The following is a 19575-nucleotide window of genomic DNA, read 5'->3' on the forward strand; positions in this document are numbered from 1 at the left end:
TCGTAGGCTGAGCGAAGACGGTTGGGAGAGTTTAGAGAAGCACTTCCACCTACGGTTCGCATTACAAACGACTATGGATCTCGACTGCTCCGTGTAAGAGAAGCAAGGGCGTCAGGCCTAAATGCCACCGCGCAGGGAACCCGGCCGGCGCCGCGCGGGCGCCCAGTCGGCCCTCTGGCCCGGAGAGCCGCGTGGTTCGCACGCCCGACCACCCCGGATTCCTGACCTTGGTCTTTGGCCCCGACGCCGCGGCTCGCAGCGCCTGGTCGCCGCCGCTTCCGCCGCAAGCGCGCCTCGCGAGGGCGCCCGCGGGCGGCCGGAACTGGCCCCTCGCGGCTCCCGTCGCCAAGCCTCCGTTGCTATTGTCACCTCCTTTTCCTCTCTTCCCCTGGTTCCCTTTCACTTCCGGGGTTGCTCTGGATCCGCTGGTTCCGTAACAACATCCCGTTGGCTTCCCTCAGGCGGCGGGACCGGTGCAGCCGCCGCCTCCCAGGAGCGCCCGCCCGCCCGGGCCCGCGCCTTCCCCGGCCCAGGCCTCCATGGCCACCAACCCGCAGCCGCAGCCGCCTCCTCCGGCGCCGCCGCCTCCCCCGCCGCAGCCGCAGCCGCCGCCGCCGCCGCCGGGCCCCGGGGCTGGCCCGGGTGCGGCGGGCGGCGCGGGGGCCGGCGCCGGGGACCCGCAGCTCGTGGCCATGATCGTGAACCACCTCAAGAGCCAGGGGCTCTTCGACCAGTTCCGCAGGGACTGCCTGGCCGACGTGGACACCAAGGTTCGGGGCGCACGGGGGCTGCGGGGGCAGGGCGAAGGGGAGGACCCCGAGGGCGGCCCTCTCGGGCAGTGTCCCGCACTCGTCCGTCGGCCGGCTGCGCCTCGACTTCCCCAGCTGGGGCCCCTGCTGAGCGCGCCTCTCCCTCCCCAGGTTCCCTGGGCAGCCGCTTCCTCTTTGAGCGGCTGCTAGGGGCCGGGCACTGTGTGAGGATCGGTGCGTTCATTCATTCGCCGATCCTGTCGTTCGTTTAACGGGCTCGTGTTAATCACCTGCCCTGCTTGGACGCGGGGAGTATGGTGGTGAGCAAGACTAAGTCATGGTTCTTCGGGAGACTCGTCTGGAAACACTAATGCTAACAGGGCTTTCGTCTCTGGTCTTTTTTTTTTTTTTCCGTGGTTTACTTTGTATCCAAGTTATTTTTGCGTGCTCTCTTGAAGATTTTTGGGCGGGAAGGGTCATGTCTGTGTCCTTTGGAGGAATCCAGTGGTAATGAATCAAATTATTAGCATTGTGCATTGCTGGCCACTGTGTGCGTGGCTGCAGAGGTAAGGAGGCAGAGCCGGACGGTGGAAAGGTGGGCTAGAGAGACTGAGACTCTTGTTTCCACCGCTGACTGCCTGATTAAGGTGGCTCAGGCCAAGTCACTTCTCTGAAGTGACAAGGGGCGGGGGGATAGGGAGAACCAAGCCATTCAGTGAGGAAAGGTTGGAGGAGAGGTGACAGCAGGTATTGATTGAAGTGGAAGAAGGACAGGAAAGAAGAGAGTTCTGGAGAGTAATGGGAAGAGGGGAAAGGTCAGCAAGGTGCTTCCTTGCATGGAAAGAGTTAGGGGCTGGGAAGGGGAAGGATTTTGTACCAAATGTCAGAGTGAAAGGGGGTGGTAGCCGGAATGAGGACACTTTGCTGATTCTGCAAAGAATGAGCAGTGGGCAATCAGTGAGGAGGATGGAACACAGAGGCTGGAATTCTGGAAATGATTGAAGCAGGAAGCTTCAGTTGGAAACAATTAGGAAATTGGGGTATTTGGCTTATATCTGGTTGGGTCCCTCAGATTGGAGTTTGCGCGGGGTGAGGGTTTTCTCAACACATTCCTCACATTTTCTGAGGAACCTCATGTCTTTGAGACAAGGGGTGTTTGCATCCTTACACGGATTTTTCCTTGTGACTCTGTCCACCAGGATTTGACGGAAACTGCACACGATTCTGCTGTCTTCCCTGGGAAAACCCTCTGGGAAATCTGGGGATCTCTGATCCACCACGTGGACCAGAAGTAGAATGTGCTTTTTCGGGGTGTTGGGGTTTTTACACCACAGAGAATTCAAGATACTTGGAGATGTTCATCTGTGTAGGAAGTATATAGTTTTCTCACTTTGTTTTAGGGAATATGCACAGCCATCTTTTTGAAAATAATGTCTGTTGCCCTTTTTTTTTAAAAAAAAAAAAAAGGGAGATGAGACAGATCCAGGTACGTGTTATGTAGATGACACTGGTTATTTGTATCGGGCAAATAGAGATTTCACTCTGCTGTTCTGAGAAACCATATCTCTGTTACCCTTGCACAGGCACATTGGAAACTTGAATATGCTAAAGGGGCACTGCAACACCTAAGGCTCAAATTTTTCTTCATCCCCCATCCCCACTAAATGTTATTGTTACGTGTTTGTAATGCCCCTGCCAGATCCTCTCAAAGTGGAGCCTGAAAACCTTTCTTGGTGGGAAGGAAGGGAGGACGATTGCTTGGACAATCTAATGAAGACAGGACCTTCTCCCAAGAAAAAATGTACATGTGCATATTAAAGTGCAACTTTCGTCATTCAGAAACGGTCGACTGTAGGCAGTTACATGTGGCTCAACCTAATACCCAGTTGCAAGGACTTCAGGGGCCGCAGAACAAGGTCCCTTGTTTTAATGTTGGAAACCAGAGAACTGAAATAATACCCCTTCCCTGACGGAAAAGGATGCCTGTGTGCAGCGGAAATTCTTTCCTCACCCCTCCTGTGCTTGCTTTCTCCCTTTGTCTTCACTCCTGATGCCTCCCCTCCTCTCTTTTTCCTCCTTGTCTTCTACCTCTGTGCCTCCTGGTTCTGGTTCTCTTTCCTCTTTCCCCCATGAGTGTCTCCCTCTTCCTGTTCCTTAGCTTTACTAACGATTATGCAGATTTTAATCTGATTTAAAGTGTTTCTTCTTGTTGTGTAGCATTTTATATCCTTTTTCATATATATGTATATACATATACATACATATGACAATTTTGAAAGTCTCAAAAATCCTACAGAAGCCAAGGTTTTCTTTTGAGCCTAACATTCCTCTCCATGCGATGAGTGGGTCAGAGTAGACGTAAGATCCCCTGTTCATGCAAAGGAGCATCACTTTTAGGGAACCGTCGAACCTCCTCTATAAGAACAACTTGTAATTGAGACCATTTGTGGTATGGTGCTTTTGATAATTGAACCCTGAAGACTGACCTGCTTTATGTCAAACTCTGACCTGCAGTACAGAATCTATAGGGTTATAGCAGTAACTGGCTTGTCAGTCACATGCATATTTAAGAATCAAGACATTTGACACCTATCAGGAGCTCTCCAAGAGCAAAGCCACCATCCAGCCCAGTGTGGTTAAAGCAAGATGAGAAGTACTAAAGTCCGCTGGCATTCCCGCGGGCCAGAAAACCCTCCAGACTGCCCTGGGGTTATTGATGGCCTCTAACCAACCAAGAGAGGGATCTGACCTTAGCAAACCAATCAGCCCTCCTACCCAAAGATGAGAACCTTAGTCATCCCAAGATCTAACTAAGGCTGAGGCTCCTCTGCTGTAGATTACTAGTTCTCAGATCCCTGCCGTTTCTGACCCCTTGGCTCTGAGGTCACCCTGGAGAGTGTGAAGAGGGAAGCTCGAGAGAGGCCTGTCCTTCTGTCCCAGGCAGAGAACTCACCAACCAAATAAATATGGCACCTTTCTCCCCAGGTAATAAAGGCCAAGTTTTGTATACTTTCTCGGTTACAAGTGGCTCCTGGTCACTGTGACTATTGCCTCTTTTTTTTTTTTTTTTTCTTTTTAAATTTGAAAGGAATATTGAAGACAGAGTATATAAACTTACTCACCCAACACGTATTCATTATGTACAAAGCACTGTTCAGATGCCAGGATACAGCAGTGAACAAAACCTCCCTGCTTTTATGGAGCTTGCATCCCAGCAGCGAAAAGCAGACAGGGGATAATGTGTAATAGGTTCTGTGGAAGAAATAAAGCAGGGTGAGGTTGGGAAGGGTTGCTGATTCGTTTTCAGTAAGTTGTCCAGGGAAGATTTCGAGAAGGTGTTACTTGAGCCGTCACTGAAGGAACCAAAGAGACCATCCAGCCAGCTGTGTGGGGCTCAGTGCTCTAAGTAGAGACCACAGCCAGTGGGAAGGCCTGAGGCAGGACCTGGTGAGGGAGAAAGTGACAGAAGGTGAGATAGGAGTGGCCCTCCGTCCCCCCTCCCTTCATGGATCTGGCAGACCTTGGACGCCATGGTAAGCAATTGGCTGTTACTGGAGCTGAGAAGCCATTGGCACCTTCTGAGCCTAAGGACGTGGTCTGGCTCCCCTTTTAGATGGGTTGGGTTTAGGTGTGTAATTATTAAGGGTGTCCCTTTCACGCTCAGTCATGATGTGGTTTGGACAATAAATGTATGATTACCCTAGTTTTGGAAGATTAACCCGAGCCACTGTGTGAAAAATAGACTTCAGGTGGGCAAGTGGTCAGAAGTAAGGAGATGGGCTGGGAATCGAGAGAGGAGATGAGAGCACCTTGGACCAGAGGGGTGGCCGTAAAGGGGGTGGAAAGTGGTCAGGTTCTGAGCGTATTTTGATGCTGCTGTGGACAGAATTTGCCAAAGGTTTGGAGGTGGGGTGGAAGAGAAAGGGAGGAGTCAAGGATGACTCCAAGGCTTTTGAGCAGAGCACTGGAAAAGGAAGAAAAGAGGAAAAGGAAAGCTTCTCAGAGGAGTAATGGGATCCAAAATATTGCTGAAGTCACTAGGCTTTTTACTGAAAGGAGAATGTGGCAACAAGGAGACTTACCTGTTGTAGTTCAGATTGGAGCTTGTTTGGGGCAGCAAGAGTGCTGAGTGCTTTGTGATGATGTTTGAGTCCAGTGGTTCTGGGATTGGGGGATACTGGAGACAAGAATTATGTTTTGGAGTCAGTGGGGAGAAAGAATTCGTTTTAGTTCATGTTGATTTTGGATAAATGGAGAGGGATGTGAGACGGGATCCTGAGTGTTTCTTGTAGGACAGGAAATAGGAATCAGGAAAAGTCTGGAAATTGGGAGGGATGAGGGGGCATCACAAAGGGATGAAGTCTTACCATCTGTGCCTGAGATAGGTATCTCGCCGTCTCCGCGGACAGCTACTTTTTTAATTGCTTGTCTGCCAAGCAGTGTGAGAAGCTATGTGAAAACAAAGATGAAGGGAATGTGAGGACCCGGCTTCCTCTTCAGTGGAGAGATAAATACCCCCCTCCCCAAAATACAGTACAGGGCAAGCATTGTTGGAAAGGGGGTATGTACACAGGATGGGAGGAACATGGGGGAAAGCCAGGGGTGACATCACAGATGAGGGTGAGCTCTGAAGGCGAGAAGTTTGCCAAATAGAGAGTAGAGGGAATGGTAGGTACAGAAGATTGAAGGCGTGAGAATGTTTCACTGGACTACGGGCTTTGAAGGGTAAGGTTAGGAGCCACAAACAGCAGGTGAAGCCATATGGCCATTCAGGGACTCTCACTCCCCTACATGAAAAGCCACGTGACAGACCGCGAGTGGTGGGGGCTGGGGGGCAGGCTCTAGGAAGGAGGGGTGCAGTCCTGATAGGGTGGTCAAGCACCCCTAGGCATGTCCTTTTAAGAAGTGACATACGGGGATGTCACAGTCACTTAAGTCTGTGCCTGGATGGCACAGTCACTTAAGCGTCCGACTCTTGATGTTGGCTCAGGTCACGATCTCACGGTTCTCTCGCGGGTTGCGAGTTGGAGCCCAGCATCGGGCTCTGCGCTGACAGTGGAGCCTGCTTGGGATTCTCCGTCTTCCTCTCTCTGCCCCTCCCCTGTTCTCTCTCTCTCTCCCTTTCTCTCTTTCTCAAAAATAAACTTTAAAAAAAAAAGTGACATACCATGTGTTCTCTCTCCTGCTTCCCTTAACTTAGGGGTTCTCAGCCTCAGCACCGTTGACATTCTGGGCTGGAACGTTCTTTGTTGTTCAGGTTCCCTGTGCACTCTAGGGCACTCAGCGGCATCCCTGCCCTCAACGCACAAGATGCCAGTGGCAGCTCCCTGAGTTGTGGCCACCAAAACTGTCTCCAGACATTGTCTAAAGTGCCCTGGGGTGGGGGCAGAATCGCTCCTGGTTGAGGACCACCGCTTACGTTAGATCGAATGCCTCCTTGCAGTGTTGGTTCAGCCCGTTTCCACTCCCCCGGCACACATCTTCATCGCTGTAGTTACTGCCTCCTTTCCGAAGTATATCGTGTGTCTCTTTACTCTCTCCCTGTCGGAAGATTACTGGGCAGAAAGCTCAGCCATAGCGTATCCCTCTGCTCACGTGCAGTGAGTTCCTGTCCTCAACCCCATAATCCCAGACGTCCACACGTCCCCAGAGCCCTCCAGCCCGTGGCCGCAGGCTGTCTGCAACCTCGTATCTCTGCTTTTTTATATTCTCTTCCCCCACCAACTTGGAGGCTCCCAGATGCTCCTGACCCCACATTTTCTCATCCACTTGCACTGCTTCTATTGTTGGCTGTATGTGCAAGGCCTGCGTCTCCGATGACCAGCTGCTTTGTGAAACTCGGAGGGTCCAACTCAAATGCCACATCCTCAGCAAAGACTTATTCCTCTGCTCCCCTCCCTTTCTTGGCTCCAGATCATCTGAAGCTAATCTAACCCAGATAGTTACTTGTATCTGATTTTCGAGTCCTTTGTCTACAGGTGAGAGGTGTGTCTTTCTTCTTTGTGTCCTCCTATCTCCAAACATCTTGGCTTCGACAAAATAAGCAGTATTTGCATGTCTCAGTTATCCTGAAGCAGGAAGGTCCTAAGCTGAGAAACCTTGTGGCCACATTGATGCTGTAATCTAAAAAACGTTAACACTGTTAAGCATCCTCAAATTCCTGAGACTTAGAAATATTGATGTTATGTAACACTTGTGATTTTTAACATTTGTCTTTCCCCCCCACTTCCCAGCCTGCCTATCAGAACCTGAGACAACGGGTTGACAGCTTTGTTGCGAACCACTTGGCAACTCATACATGGAGTCCTCACCTCAATAAGAACCAGCTGAGAAACAACATTAGACAGCAGGTGCTCAAGTAAGTCTTCCAGACCCAGAGTCCCTAGGCAGGCTTGAAGGCGTCAGTCTGCTCTGTGGAAGGCAGAGACCATTTTGTGGAAGCTAGATGTCATTTTATCACGTCTGGTTGGCTGTTTCGAGGATGACGCAGTGCAGTTTTAGAGGGGGCTCAAATCGCTTCACGTTTCCCCATGAATTTTAGCAGTCTGACTTCTGCAGACCTTTGGAAATACCTGAAGGACCAGGATGCCAATGTGACTCCAGAAACAAAATACTAGGGTATAATGTTAATTGCTGGTAAGTGCCAGAATATCCCATAAAGGTCAGGCTTTATTATTCTGCTTTCATAAGTAAAAAAGGCATTCTAGATCACGGCAGTTAAAATAATTTCCCCTAATTTGAGGCCATGTCTCCTATCTTCTAATACGACTCCCCTCTTTTTTTTTTTTCTTTTGCACTTTACTGTGACTTTTAAGTCTGCTTCTTAGTGATGATATAGCCAAAAAAAAAAAAAAAAAAAAGCAGGAAAGTGTGTTTGGACCTGTCAGAGCCATTTTGGGTAAGATAAAGAGAATGAGAAGAGCTGGAGTGTTTAGAGGGACCTATAAAAAAAAAATCATATTTGTTCCCAGAAAAGCAGATTTACAATACCATCTTGTTCTTGAATATAAATATTTGCCAAGACAGGAAGACCCGGACCTCGTATCCCTGCGTCACCCTCCCCGCGGAAGGGGTGACTGAGTTATTTAAAGAGTGCCCAGTCTTCCTTTCTTGACAAATATTTACGTTCAAGCTCATCTTTTAGAATGAAATGTGACTTTTAAACAGTTAAACAAATTCATCTTCTACCTCCCACCTCTTCAAACCCTCTAACCAGGTAGGAACCCTGCAAGCCTACCTGGTGTGCAGGCCCCGGGGAAGCCCCACAAACAAAGCTTCACACTCTGACTCAAAGATCCATTTAGCCACACGTAATACTAGACACCTGGAACCTGGGGGCCCTGACTGTCTCCTACTGAATAAGAGACGAGGGAAATTTAACAAAAGCTTTGTTGTCTGCATTTTAAAGGATGTTTGCGAAACCTATAAAACAGTCCCCGAGAGGTCAAAAGACGCCAGGGAAGGCTGCAGAGTTAATACCTGATGGGAAAAGCCAAAGACTTTCCTGAAAACCCGAGGGTCTGTGGCTGCCAACGTTTCCAGGCTTTTCCGACCAGTAGCCGGAATAGCAGGGGTGGGGGTGGGGCAAACCTCGGGGCAAGGTCGGGGCCTGCCCTCGCTTCTACAGAGCACTCCAGATTACAGAGGGTGGAGCTGCCCCCCTTTTCAAACCAGCCATTACATCCCGTTGGAAGCCTAGAGTTTTTACTGGGGCGGTGTGGGGGAGGTGCATTCTTTTTTTTCAAAAGTTGAGCGACCAAATTCATAGGCAGATTTCCTGGCATTGTATTTATCCCTCAGCAGGCAAAACCTATCAAGGAGGGAAGCAGTCCTTCATTCTTTTCTCACCCCTGTAAAATCGAAAGCACTTAACAATTCTTAATAGCCCCCTTGTAAGACATTTTCACAGAATCATGCTTAGTGAGGGGTTGCTGTACATTGCAGTAAAGGGTTCTTGTGACCACCTGCCTGGGTCTTGGGAACTATCTTCTAGAGACACTTAAATTTCTTTTTTTAATGTTTATTCAGTTTTTGGGAGAGAGAGAGACAGAGACAGAGCGCACGCAAGCAGGGGAGGGGCAGAGAGAGAGGGAGACACAGACTCTGAAGCAGGCTCCGGGCTCTGAGCCGTCAGCACAGATCCGGACGAGGGACTCGAACTCACAAGCCCTGAATTGTGTCCTGAGCCGAAGTCTGGCATTTAACCGACTGAGCCACCCACGCGCCTGTCTTCTAGAGACATTTTATAACAGGACAAACAGCTTCCCTTGGATAATTTAGGAATTGCTCTTCTTAGACTAACATCTGTAAATTCTCTGCTAGCTATGTTATTTATTATTTTTTTTTTAATGTTTATTTGAGAAAGTAAGAGAGCATGAGCTGGGGAAGGGCAGAGAGAGAGGGAGAGAGGGAATCCCAAGCAGGCTTCACGCTGTCAGCACAGAGCCCGACACGGGGCTTGAACTCACAAACTATGAGATCGTGACCTGAGCCGAAATCAAGAGTCAGATGCTCAACCAACGGAACCACCCAGATGCCCCATTAATTAAAATATTCTCTTACTGAGTAAAGTTACATATCACTTGAGTATGTCATTTTCAAGCTTCCTTAAGGAAAGATACCACAGTAGTTGTCCAGCTATTGTTGTAGAGAGGGACCAGCCCCTATACATACAATTTCAAACAGTTTTTCCTACAAAGACTTTGAGAAATATTCAATTGACCATTAGCCTGAACCGTCTACAATTCCCATTTTTGTAGGACAAAAATACGGCAATTTCAAATGGTTCAACTTAATAATTGATCTTCGGACTCAGTGGTATTTTTTTTAATGTTTATTTATTTTGAGAGATTGCGAGTGGGAGGGGGCAGAGAGAGAGAGAATCCCAGGCAGGCTTCATGCTCAGCGCAGAGCCCAACGTGGGGCTCGATCTCACAACCGTGACATCATGACCTGAGCCCAAATCAAGAGTCAGAAGCTTAACCCACTGAGCCACCCAGGCACCTCTCAGTAGTGTTCTTTTTATGCATTCATTTGAACAACAGAATCTAAAATGCTAGATAGCTCTAAATAATGATCTTAACTGAACAGAATTTGAAAGGAAAAGGAAGTAGCTTTAATCAGGAAAATACTACCTACTGGCATTTCGGCTTTCCCCTTGAGTCCAAGGCTGTAGCATCTCCCTCTGGTGAGGCTGCTGTGACCACACCATACTAGAGTGGGCCCACTAAGAGCAGTGTGTTCATTAGGATGGCCCCCACTTTGATTTAAGATCAGAGCTGACCTCGTGGGAGACTAGACTGAAATAGACGAGGGCCTGGAATAGAGGCAGAGAAACATCGGCTGCAGCAGTGATGTTAGGGTGAGTGGGTTTTATTTTTTATGCTGTGCCTTTGTAGTGTGCCTGAAAACATTTTTAAGATTGCTTGTCCTTGTTTCTTTTACACCTGCTACATGTTAAAGGCACCTCTAAGATGTAACAATGTGTGCAGGATTTGCATTTTTTTTTTTTTTATCTTAGAACTTTAAAAAGCAGGTTACCTACTTTGTCCGGTGTTGACTCATTTTTCTCTGTGGCCCACATAAGTAGAATTATAGTATCACAAGGCTGCAAGGTACCTCAGGAAATGGAAATCAAATCCATCCTCCACTCAGAAAGAGCTGCACTCAAAAATAGCATTGTCAAGTGTAAGGAGAGATGGCTCCCCCGTTCTGCGGAGAGAGCCGAGGCCTAGAAGCTAGAAGAGACAGCCCCCGGCTCATCCAATACTGTCCAGAAACGTTGGCTCCTCAGGTGGTTGGTTTTGTTTTGTTTTGTTTTGTTTTAGCAAGAAACGAGGTGTAAGTGCATTTCTTAAAACAAATCCACATCCTCTTATTTTACTCACGCTTTTGTGATTTTCTGCACATTTCAGTCTGTGTCGCCCCCTTTGCTCCTCCTGTCTCTTGCATGTATTTCTCTCAGCTCTTTCCTCCTCTTTGCTTCTATGGAAATCAAGGCTCAGTGGAAGCGTCTTCTCTTTGTGAAGCATTCCCAGATCACCTTAAACATATTTAATACTTCCCTATTCCCCTCTTTCCTAGAATAGACGGTGTCTTATAGTGCCTGCCCTCTGGTATTTTAATCGTGTCTGTCTCTCCCGCCAGACCAGAAACCAGGTCTGATTTGTAACAGACCGATCCCCAGCACGGTGCCTGTTATGGAGAAGACACTCGTAACCTGATTGTTGAATGAATAAATCATCAGTTTTTACAGCAGGAAGATAATGTAATAAAAAGAAAACGAGAAGTCTTAAGTTTTTCTTTATTTTTCTGAAGTTTGCTTTCTTTTCTTTGTTTTATAAGCTTGTTGAAATTACACTCTGTGTATGTTCTTCAGTTTTCCTGGAGATTCTCATATTTCTAAAAGGCTTACATTTTTCTGCTAAAAAAAAAAAATTTGTGGAGTCCATAGATTTATACCCAGAGCTCAGCTTTAGTGATCATTTATTCCCATATGCCCTGGCCAGGGTTGGGGTAAGGTAAGTATCACCTGGAAGTGTGGGCTCTAGATAATGTATTGTGTCTAGTTCTTTTTTTTTTTTTTTAACGTTTATTTTTTTATTATTGAGAGACAGAGACAGAGCATGAGCATGGGAGAGGCAGAGAGAGGAGGAGACACAGAATCTGAAGGAGGCTCCCTGCTCTGAGCTGTCAGCACAGAGCCCGACATGGGGCTGGAACTCACAAACCCAGTGAGATCATGACCTGCGCTGAAGTCAGACGTTTAACCAACTGAGCCACCCAGGGGCCCCGTATTGTGTCTAGTTGTAAAGGTGTTTTGTTTCTTGTTTTGCCTGCTTTAGCATTTCCACTGGCGACACCGCTGGTAGAAAGTATACAGACTTTCTTGCAGTGTGATGGACCTAAATGCTGCCTGGTGTGAAACTGACTCCCCATTGCCTATTCTTTCCATATATTGAGATGAGTGGATTGGGTAATTTCAGGTTGAACATATATGTGACAGGTACAGTTTTATTTAAAAGCAGTTAATGTAAATCATATGAAATTGTGTTTTACCTTTCTGTAAAACTTATTTGTGTTTCAGATCAGGAATGTTGGAGTCTGGTATTGACCGAATTATTTCTCAGGTTGTGGATCCAAAGATCAACCACACGTTCAGACCTCAGGTGGAGAAAGCTGTGCATGAGTTTTTGGCCACCCTAAACCACAAAGAGGAAGCAAGTGGCAGCACAGCCCCTGATGATGAGAAACCAGACTCTTCCGTCATTACACAAGGTGCTTTGCTTTTACTCTTGGTCAGTTCCTTTGCTTTGCTTCTTGAACTGGGTATCAAGCTAGGGATATAATTATCAATTTTGTTCCTTGGCTACTCTAGTGAAATTGTATTTATTTCAAATATCACATTCCTCAACTGATAGAACATTTCTTTTTGAGATTAATGCAAAATGGTAGACATTTTCCTGACGTGTTGGCTGTGTGTATGTGTGTGTGTTTCAACTGAGGGAATAATTAATATAACCGAAGAGAATTAGACTATTCTCAAGTTTGCATGGTGCCTTTCCTATGACACAGTGTTAGAACAGTAGAGGATTTAGAATGTTCTCGGTGTTAGCATTGGTATCCGAAAGTCTAAAAGAATATGAATGGTCTGCACAGCATACGTGTCTTATAAAGATGAGAGCGTCTTGTAGCATCGATTCATCAGAGGGGCTTACCTTCTGCATAAGTTTTTTCTAACGCTCATCTTTCCCTCAAAGGTGTCCCAGTGCCTGGACCCAGCGCTAATGTAGCCAATGACGCCATGTCAATCTTGGAAACCATAACTTCTCTTAACCAAGAAGCTAGTGCAGCCAGAGCTTCAACAGAAACATCAAACACCAAGACCAGTGAGAGAGTGTCCAAAAAACTCCCATCTCAGCCCAGCACTGACACTAGTACTGAGAAAGAGAGAACTTCAGAGGACATGGCTGACAAAGAAAAGTCTACACCCGACTCTGCAGGGGAAGGACAGGAAACAGCCCCCAAGTCTGAAGAATTAAATGATCTCCCTTGTCCAGTTGAGGAAATTAAAAATCATACAAAAGAGAGTAATAGTTCAATTCTGCTAAATAAGGATGCTCAACAGGAAAGCATTGACCAAAAAAATAAATCAATGGACAAAGGTGAAAAGAAACCAGAGAGTAATGACAAAGGAGAAAGGAAGAAAGAAAAGAAGGAAAAGACCGAAAAGAAGTTTGACCACCCAAAAAGGAGTGAGGACCTACAAAAAGCGAAAGAAGAAAAGCAAGCAAAGGAAAAAGAAGTAGAGTGTTCAAAACTCCCGTCAGAAAAGAATAGTAATAAAGCTAAAACCATTGAAGGGGCAAAAGAAGGTATATAAAAACTTGCAAAAATCTACAGTTTACAGATCAAAGAGTGTCAGTTGTGTGGGGGGGGGGAGGGGGTCAAATTTTTTTGACCTGTATTTAATGCAGAGTATTTTAAACGTAATTTAGGAATTGGGTGCTGAGTTTGTTCTTATAACATGACTTATCTTTGTGTTTTATTTCCTCGTCGAAGATTGCTCTTTGATAGATTCTGATGTGGATGGACTTACAGACATCACAGTTAGCTCTGTCCATACCAGTGACCTTTCATCTTTTGAAGAAGACACCGAGGAGGAAGTTGTAATGTCTGATAGCATGGAAGAAGGAGAGATTACGTCAGACGGTAAAGCATTTTACTTAATAACGCCTCTGGGAAGCTTCCTGTCGAGCATTGTTTGTATGTTCACATGGCTATATCGTGAAAGACAGTGTGGTATACTGGCAAGAGCATGGGACTTTGTAGTTGGAAGATGTGTTTCTGAGTCCCAGCTCCAAGGTTGTCTGTCTGAGCAAGCTTGGTAAGTTACTCCACAAGCCTTGGTTCTCCATCCTTGAACTCCATCCCGCAGGTTTATTAGAAGATGTAGAGGACACAGTGTATATGACGGTGCTGTGGGTGTGGGTGTCTGTGGGTTTGTATGGGCGTTGTTGGGGGAGCACAGTCCCCAAGGCTGCTCTCACTTCTGACACCATTTGCAAAGTTGAGGTCTCCAAGCCTACCCTTAGGTTTGACGATTCTCCAGGAGGACTCCTAGAACTCACTGAAAGCTTTACAGTTCATGGTTGTGGTTTATTACAGTTAAGGGACACACATTCAGATCAGCCAGGGGAAGAGGCACACAGGCCAGAGTCCACAGAGCTTCTGGAAGCCCTTTCCCTGCGGGGTCACAGAGAGCATTACCTTCCTGGCATTGATGTCAGAAATATGTATATGGCTAATCGCCAACCAGGGAAGCTCACAGAAACCTTCATGTCCAAAATTTCTACTGGGACTCCATCATGGAGACATAACGTCAGATCTTAATCTCCAGCCCCTCCAGAGGTCAAGCTGATATGCCATGGCCCAAAGCTACTGACCCAGATCATACCGTGAGTTGATTTAGCTTGACCCAAGACCCCCAGGCAGACAAACACTCGTGTCAGACATGATATTCCACAGACTTAGAGATTACCTCCCAGAAGCTACGGGCAAGACCATACTTCTCTGTAGAGTTTGTTTTTCACCCAGCCCTTACTAAGCACTTACTGTGTTCCAGGCACTGTGTACTATTCTGTGTCCTAGCTCCTGTAATCCTCAACAATCCTGAGAAGTAGGTCCAGGTGAGGAAAGAGAGTCACCAAGAGAAGGTGTCCTGTCTAGGGTCACGTAGCTATTGAGCTCCGGTGTCAGTTTCAACCCTGGTCTGGGCTTCTGACCAACACTTTGTGCTACTCTGTATCACGTGATTAAGTTCTGCTTACGACCTTTGTTAAAAATCAAATATTATTTGCAACTACTTGTAAGCAGCATTTTGTAAATTTGCCGTGGGCTTTTGGATAGGACACCTAGAGAGAAAATCCTAGAGGAGAAAAAGTAGAAGCTTTTAGCTCCACCTTTTAATTTCAGTCCATCCCAGTTTGCATCCTTAGTATCCCCCTAAAACCGAAATGACCAGCCCAGAAAACAACATCAGGTATGCTTTTCATACCTCGTTGTGAGGTCAGTTCCGTAGGCCCTGTGTATGATGGATATCACTCATCCTGTGTGTACCCCACTTTCTGAAGCCTGACTAAAATTCTCATTCTAGGTGCTTTTGTGGGGCTTTCCACGTTTTTTCCTGGACAGGACTAGGTTTTATATGTCTGAGATCCAAGAAGTAAGAAGGTGACTGGTTGGAGAGTACTAAGTGGTAGAAATGAAGACCTTGTTTACAGGTTTTCTACTTCACTTGCTGTGTGGTGGGAAACATACCCACCTTCCTAGGGTAGAGGGCTTTTAGTACATACTTGGTGTGGGCCAATTATTGACTCTTGCCTCTTGCGTAGTGGGAGACTCTCAGGTGGTCATTAAAATCTCAAAATTAAAAAAAAATCTCAAGCCTACTTTAAAGTGTGGGTTCAAGTGAACTTGTTCAGTTTTACAGTGGCAAAGCCACGTCCGTACCAAGTCTACTGACGTACTAATGAGAATTAAGTATTTGTCAGGGAACCCTGAATGGTGACAGGGTCTAATTTTTTTTTGCCTTCTTTATGTGTGAGAAGCTCATTGGAAGAAGTAAATTTCGATATGGATGGGATGATAGCCTTTAAAAATGTTTATTTCTGATTTTTTTGCATCCTGATATTTTCCATTGGGCTGACAAACGCACTTGAACTATATTGATAACTGCTTTTGTTGCTTGATGTTGATCAAGCATGGTGTCGACTTCATTGGTAATTCACAGAAGCACTCCTCTTTCTTTTGGCTTTCTTCCAGATGAGGAGAAGAACAAGCAGAACAAAACAAAAACTCAAAACAGCGACCCCAGTGAAGGAAAAGCAAAAAGCGTGCGGCACGCTTATGTTCACAAACCATATCTTTACTCAAAGTATTATAGCGACTCTGATGACGAACTTACCGTAGAACAACGACGCCAGTCTATTGTAAGTCAGATTCGATCTGTCGCTATTTTAACCTGTGACATCAGGTTGACAAACCTGGCTAGTCTGTGTGCAAGGTACTGGGCAGCAGACAGAACCATGACATGGAGGTTCTGTCTTCAGCAGCCTGTCATTTAGGCAGAACAGACATAAACGTGTGACGTAGGTGTTTGTGTCATTATGCTTAATAGTGAAAACCGGGCAACAAGTGTTTCACAGTATGGAAATGTTTGAATCAAGTGTGGATCCAGCCCATACAAAGATAGGATGTGCAGCCATTAACATAAGATTCAGAGGAAAGTGCAGGTGGGTGGTTGAGTTGGTTAAGTGTCAGACTTCAGCTCGGGTCACGATCTCGCTGCTTGTGGGTTCGAGCCCTATGTCAGGCTTTGTGCTTGGAGTCTGGAGCTTGCTTCACGTTCTGTCTCTGTCTCTCTCTGCCCCTCCCTCGCTCATGCGCTCGCTCTCTCTTTTAGAAGTAAATAAACATTAAAAATTTTTATTTCAAAAAGAGAGAAGTGCAGTCTACAAATGTCCTAGGTACAAGATGTGTCATTGGATTAACAGCTTCTTAGAGAAAAAAATTTGCTACCTTATCATAGGTGTACGTCATTTGTAAGATGACTTACGGTTTTAGAAACATTAAAATATGGAGCTGCACAGCTTAGAGCGAGGAAATGCTGTTACCTACGATGGTCATTTGAAGGAGGTGGAAATGCTGATAGTTGCTTGTCTCTGAGAAGTTTGCTTCATCAGAGGTTATACCAATGCTTAGGGTTTTTGGCCCTCTGAGACTTGGAGTTCTGGCTGGAAAAGGGTGGGGGGCGTAACCCACGATGACCAGATTCTTGTTTTTTTATTTTATTTAATTTCTTTTTTTTTTTTTTTTTTTATACTTGACAGAGAGAAAGACACATCATGAGCGAGGGAGGGGCAGAATGAGAGAGAGAGACACAGAATCCGAAGCAGGCTCCAGGCTCTGAGCTGTCCACACAGAGCCCGATGTGGGGCTCAAACCCAAAAGCCATGAGATCATGACCTGAGCCAAAGTCGGATGCTCAGCCGACTGAGCCACCCAGGCGCCCCTTGTTTTTTTAACATAGGATAGCAGAAAGTCCCATGTCCAAAACCTGGGTCCCAAGAGCATAACCCACAAGTCATATTTGTTGTAGAACTAGCCTGTCTCTTGAATCTGCACTTCAGTTTCTCCTTTAAGAATAATTTAAAAATTTGAGGTGCCCGGGTGGCTCAGTCAGTTAAGCGTCTGACTTCGGCTCAGGTCGTGATCTTGCAGTTTTTGAGTTAAAGCCCCGCGTCGGACTCTATGCTGACAGCTCAGAGCCTGGAGCCTGCTTTGGATTCTGTGACTCCCTCTCCCTCTGCCTCTTCCCTGCTCACTGTCTCTCAAAAAGTAAATGAATGTTTAAAAAAAAATTTTTTTAAGAATAATTTAAAAATTGTACACAGGAGATTTGCCTGTGTACATATGATGTACATTGATGTTCATATATATTTTCACAGCCAGCCTTTTCATTGAAGTAACTGGTTTATTAAACCACCATTTCCCAAAATGATACCTTTCCTATTCCTTAAACTAATGGCAATCTGAAAGAGTAATGGAAAATTTTCTGATCTGTCTCTTCTGGTAGCTTCCAAATTATATAATGTGTATGCACCTTTGCAAAGCCCATTATTTTGTAAGAATATTTGAAGGGTAAACATACTTGTTTTCATTGTTTTTGCTTTTGCCTAATGGTCAGGATAATTGTGAATATTTTGTGGTTTTAGGCTAAAGAAAAAGAAGAGAGGCTTTTAAGAAGGCAAATTAATAGAGAGAAACTTGAAGAAAAACGAAAGCAGAAGGCAGAAAAGACAAAGTCTTCAAAAGCTAAGAGTCAAGGTATAGGAGGTGTTAACTTTAATATTTTAAATTATCTTGTATACTCCATTATTTTCTAGATATTCATATTACTTATGAGATGATATAAAATGATCTAAATTGCATCTCGATAAAGCTGTTGTATTAAAACAAGTATTCTTAAATATGGAAGTTTTTTTTTTTTTTTTATTCTGATGTATCACTTTTTAAATTCTATTGCTGTATCTAAGTTATACATTCTGTCAGGTACCAGCTTATACAGCTCTCATTAGCAATTTATTTTCCAGCCATTGTGGAATGAATTATCACTGGAAAATGGATTGTTTGCATGTGAGTAATCAAGCCTTGCTGGTGATATTAGTGGAATTAATCTGTGCTTTTTTGTTTACTAAAGTGTCAGACATTTATCTGGAATATTTCATTGAACAAAATTGAACTTTCTCTGGGCACTGATCCTTTGTAGCATACAAAAAAAAAAAAAAATACACATAAGCATTTGAAATAAAAAAGCTAAGACTTGTCCATCTAAAATATTACTTTTCTTCTAGTACAACTTAAGGATATTAAAGCCATTCAGCACTTTTACATTGATCAGAAATTCTCAATGAAAAATAAATATTACACTGTTTATAAATTCCATTCTAAAGTACAGCTTATTGATATTGCTTCTTTCCTAGGCAAAAATAGTGTGGACTTAGAAGAATCATCAACAAAGACTTTGGAACTGAAAACCCCCAGAATTAAAGAAGTCCTTAAAGAGCGGAAAGTATTAGAGAAAAAGGTAGCCTTAAGCAAAAGAAGAAAGAAAGATTCAAGGTACATGTTCTATCTGGCAGTGCTCCCATTATAACTTTCCCCTGGCATACTTTCAGAAGGGAGGCATTGGCAGTGACAGTAAAGAACCTTACCTTGAAAGTGTGTGTTATTGTTGCACATTTATGAGAACCATGGGGGTTCAGAACTCTTTATATCCTCATTCTTTGTGTTAGTATCTCTACTGTAAAGTAGTGTGTTTTAATGTTTTTGGGAGAGGGGGGTCCGGAACTTTTTCACAATCTGATGGCAGTTTCGGATCTCCCCAGAAAAACGCATGTGTATAAACACACAGTTGTTTTGAGAATTTCAGAGTTTATGGACCCTCTAGAATACTCAGGAAGTATCCCTACAGTGCCACTTAACCACTTATTTATAGTGACTGCATCCATTTTCTAGTCTTGCTAGGCATTCCCTTCAACAGTGTCTCCTGCTTCTCCCCATAAACCAGAGGGCTGAACCAAATGCTTATCTGTCATTGCATTGTCATAGTGAATTCTATAAGAATTAGAAAGCCAAAGAGACTCTGAAAGTGGCCTGAAGCCCCATGAGCCATAGGCTACAGTCAAGTTGCATTATGTACATTTGTCACAGACTTGGATTTAGCTGAACCAGTAATTAATCTTACTGAGAAATTCTTATATTTTATTCAAATTAAGCTCATATATGACTTTTTCTTCCCACTTAGGAATGTTGAAGAGAATTCTAAAAAGAAACAGCAATGTGAAGAAGATTCCAAAGAAACTCTCAAGACAAGTGAGGTGTGTCTGAATTAATAAAACCCATTTTAAATGTTCTTTTGTTAGATAAAGGCCATTCAGTCCTTCGGAGTAAAACTTGGAATGCAATTTGATCTTTTCCAAGTTAGAAAAAAAATATATCACCTTCAGCATTCTTGAACCCCCATCTTATTATGACCTGAATTCCTCATTTTGACCAAGTTGATTCATGTGATCTTTTATCCAAGTAATAGCTACTTTTCTACTTTCCTTTCCCTCATTCCCCAGCCCCCCACCCTCATTTGTTATATTAGCAATAGCAAAATTGCCAGTAATGATAATGGAAAAGAAAGAGGGTAGCTAAAATCCCTTCTCCAGGGCAGATTATTCACTTCATTCTCCTACATTCCTCCACAAATGTACATAAT

General features: G+C 44.9%; 1 protein-coding gene and 1 long non-coding RNA gene across 3 annotated transcripts in view; one reads left to right on the forward strand and one right to left on the reverse strand.

Moving 5' to 3' along the window:
* Nucleotides 1-389: 389 nt before the first annotated feature.
* Nucleotides 390-19575, forward strand: part of BOD1L1 (biorientation of chromosomes in cell division 1 like 1) — a 52560-nt gene continuing 33374 nt past the window's right edge. For both annotated transcript variants that reach the window (XM_086705431.1, XM_086705432.1), the window contains exons 1-9: nt 390-770; nt 6983-7107; nt 11836-12026; nt 12509-13123; nt 13311-13460; nt 15573-15739; nt 17525-17636; nt 18293-18431; nt 19117-19189. In XM_086705431.1, coding sequence (XP_086561557.1) covers nt 540-770; nt 6983-7107; nt 11836-12026; nt 12509-13123; nt 13311-13460; nt 15573-15739; nt 17525-17636; nt 18293-18431; nt 19117-19189 — 1803 coding nt within the window. In that variant the 5' untranslated portion in view covers nt 390-539. The remainder of the gene's footprint in view (nt 771-6982; nt 7108-11835; nt 12027-12508; nt 13124-13310; nt 13461-15572; nt 15740-17524; nt 17637-18292; nt 18432-19116; nt 19190-19575) is intronic.
* Nucleotides 3859-5982, reverse strand: LOC147582104 (uncharacterized). The gene is made up of 3 exons (XR_015250591.1): nt 5917-5982; nt 4832-4926; nt 3859-4193 (listed from the first exon to the last, which is right to left on the reverse strand). It is a non-coding gene; the product is annotated as an uncharacterized LOC147582104 (long non-coding RNA).

The sequence above is a fragment of the Puma concolor genome, chromosome B1, assembly GCF_028749965.1.
Source record: "Puma concolor isolate L17-30 chromosome B1, mPumCon1.1.hap2, whole genome shotgun sequence".
Lineage (NCBI taxonomy): Eukaryota > Metazoa > Chordata > Mammalia > Carnivora > Felidae > Puma > Puma concolor.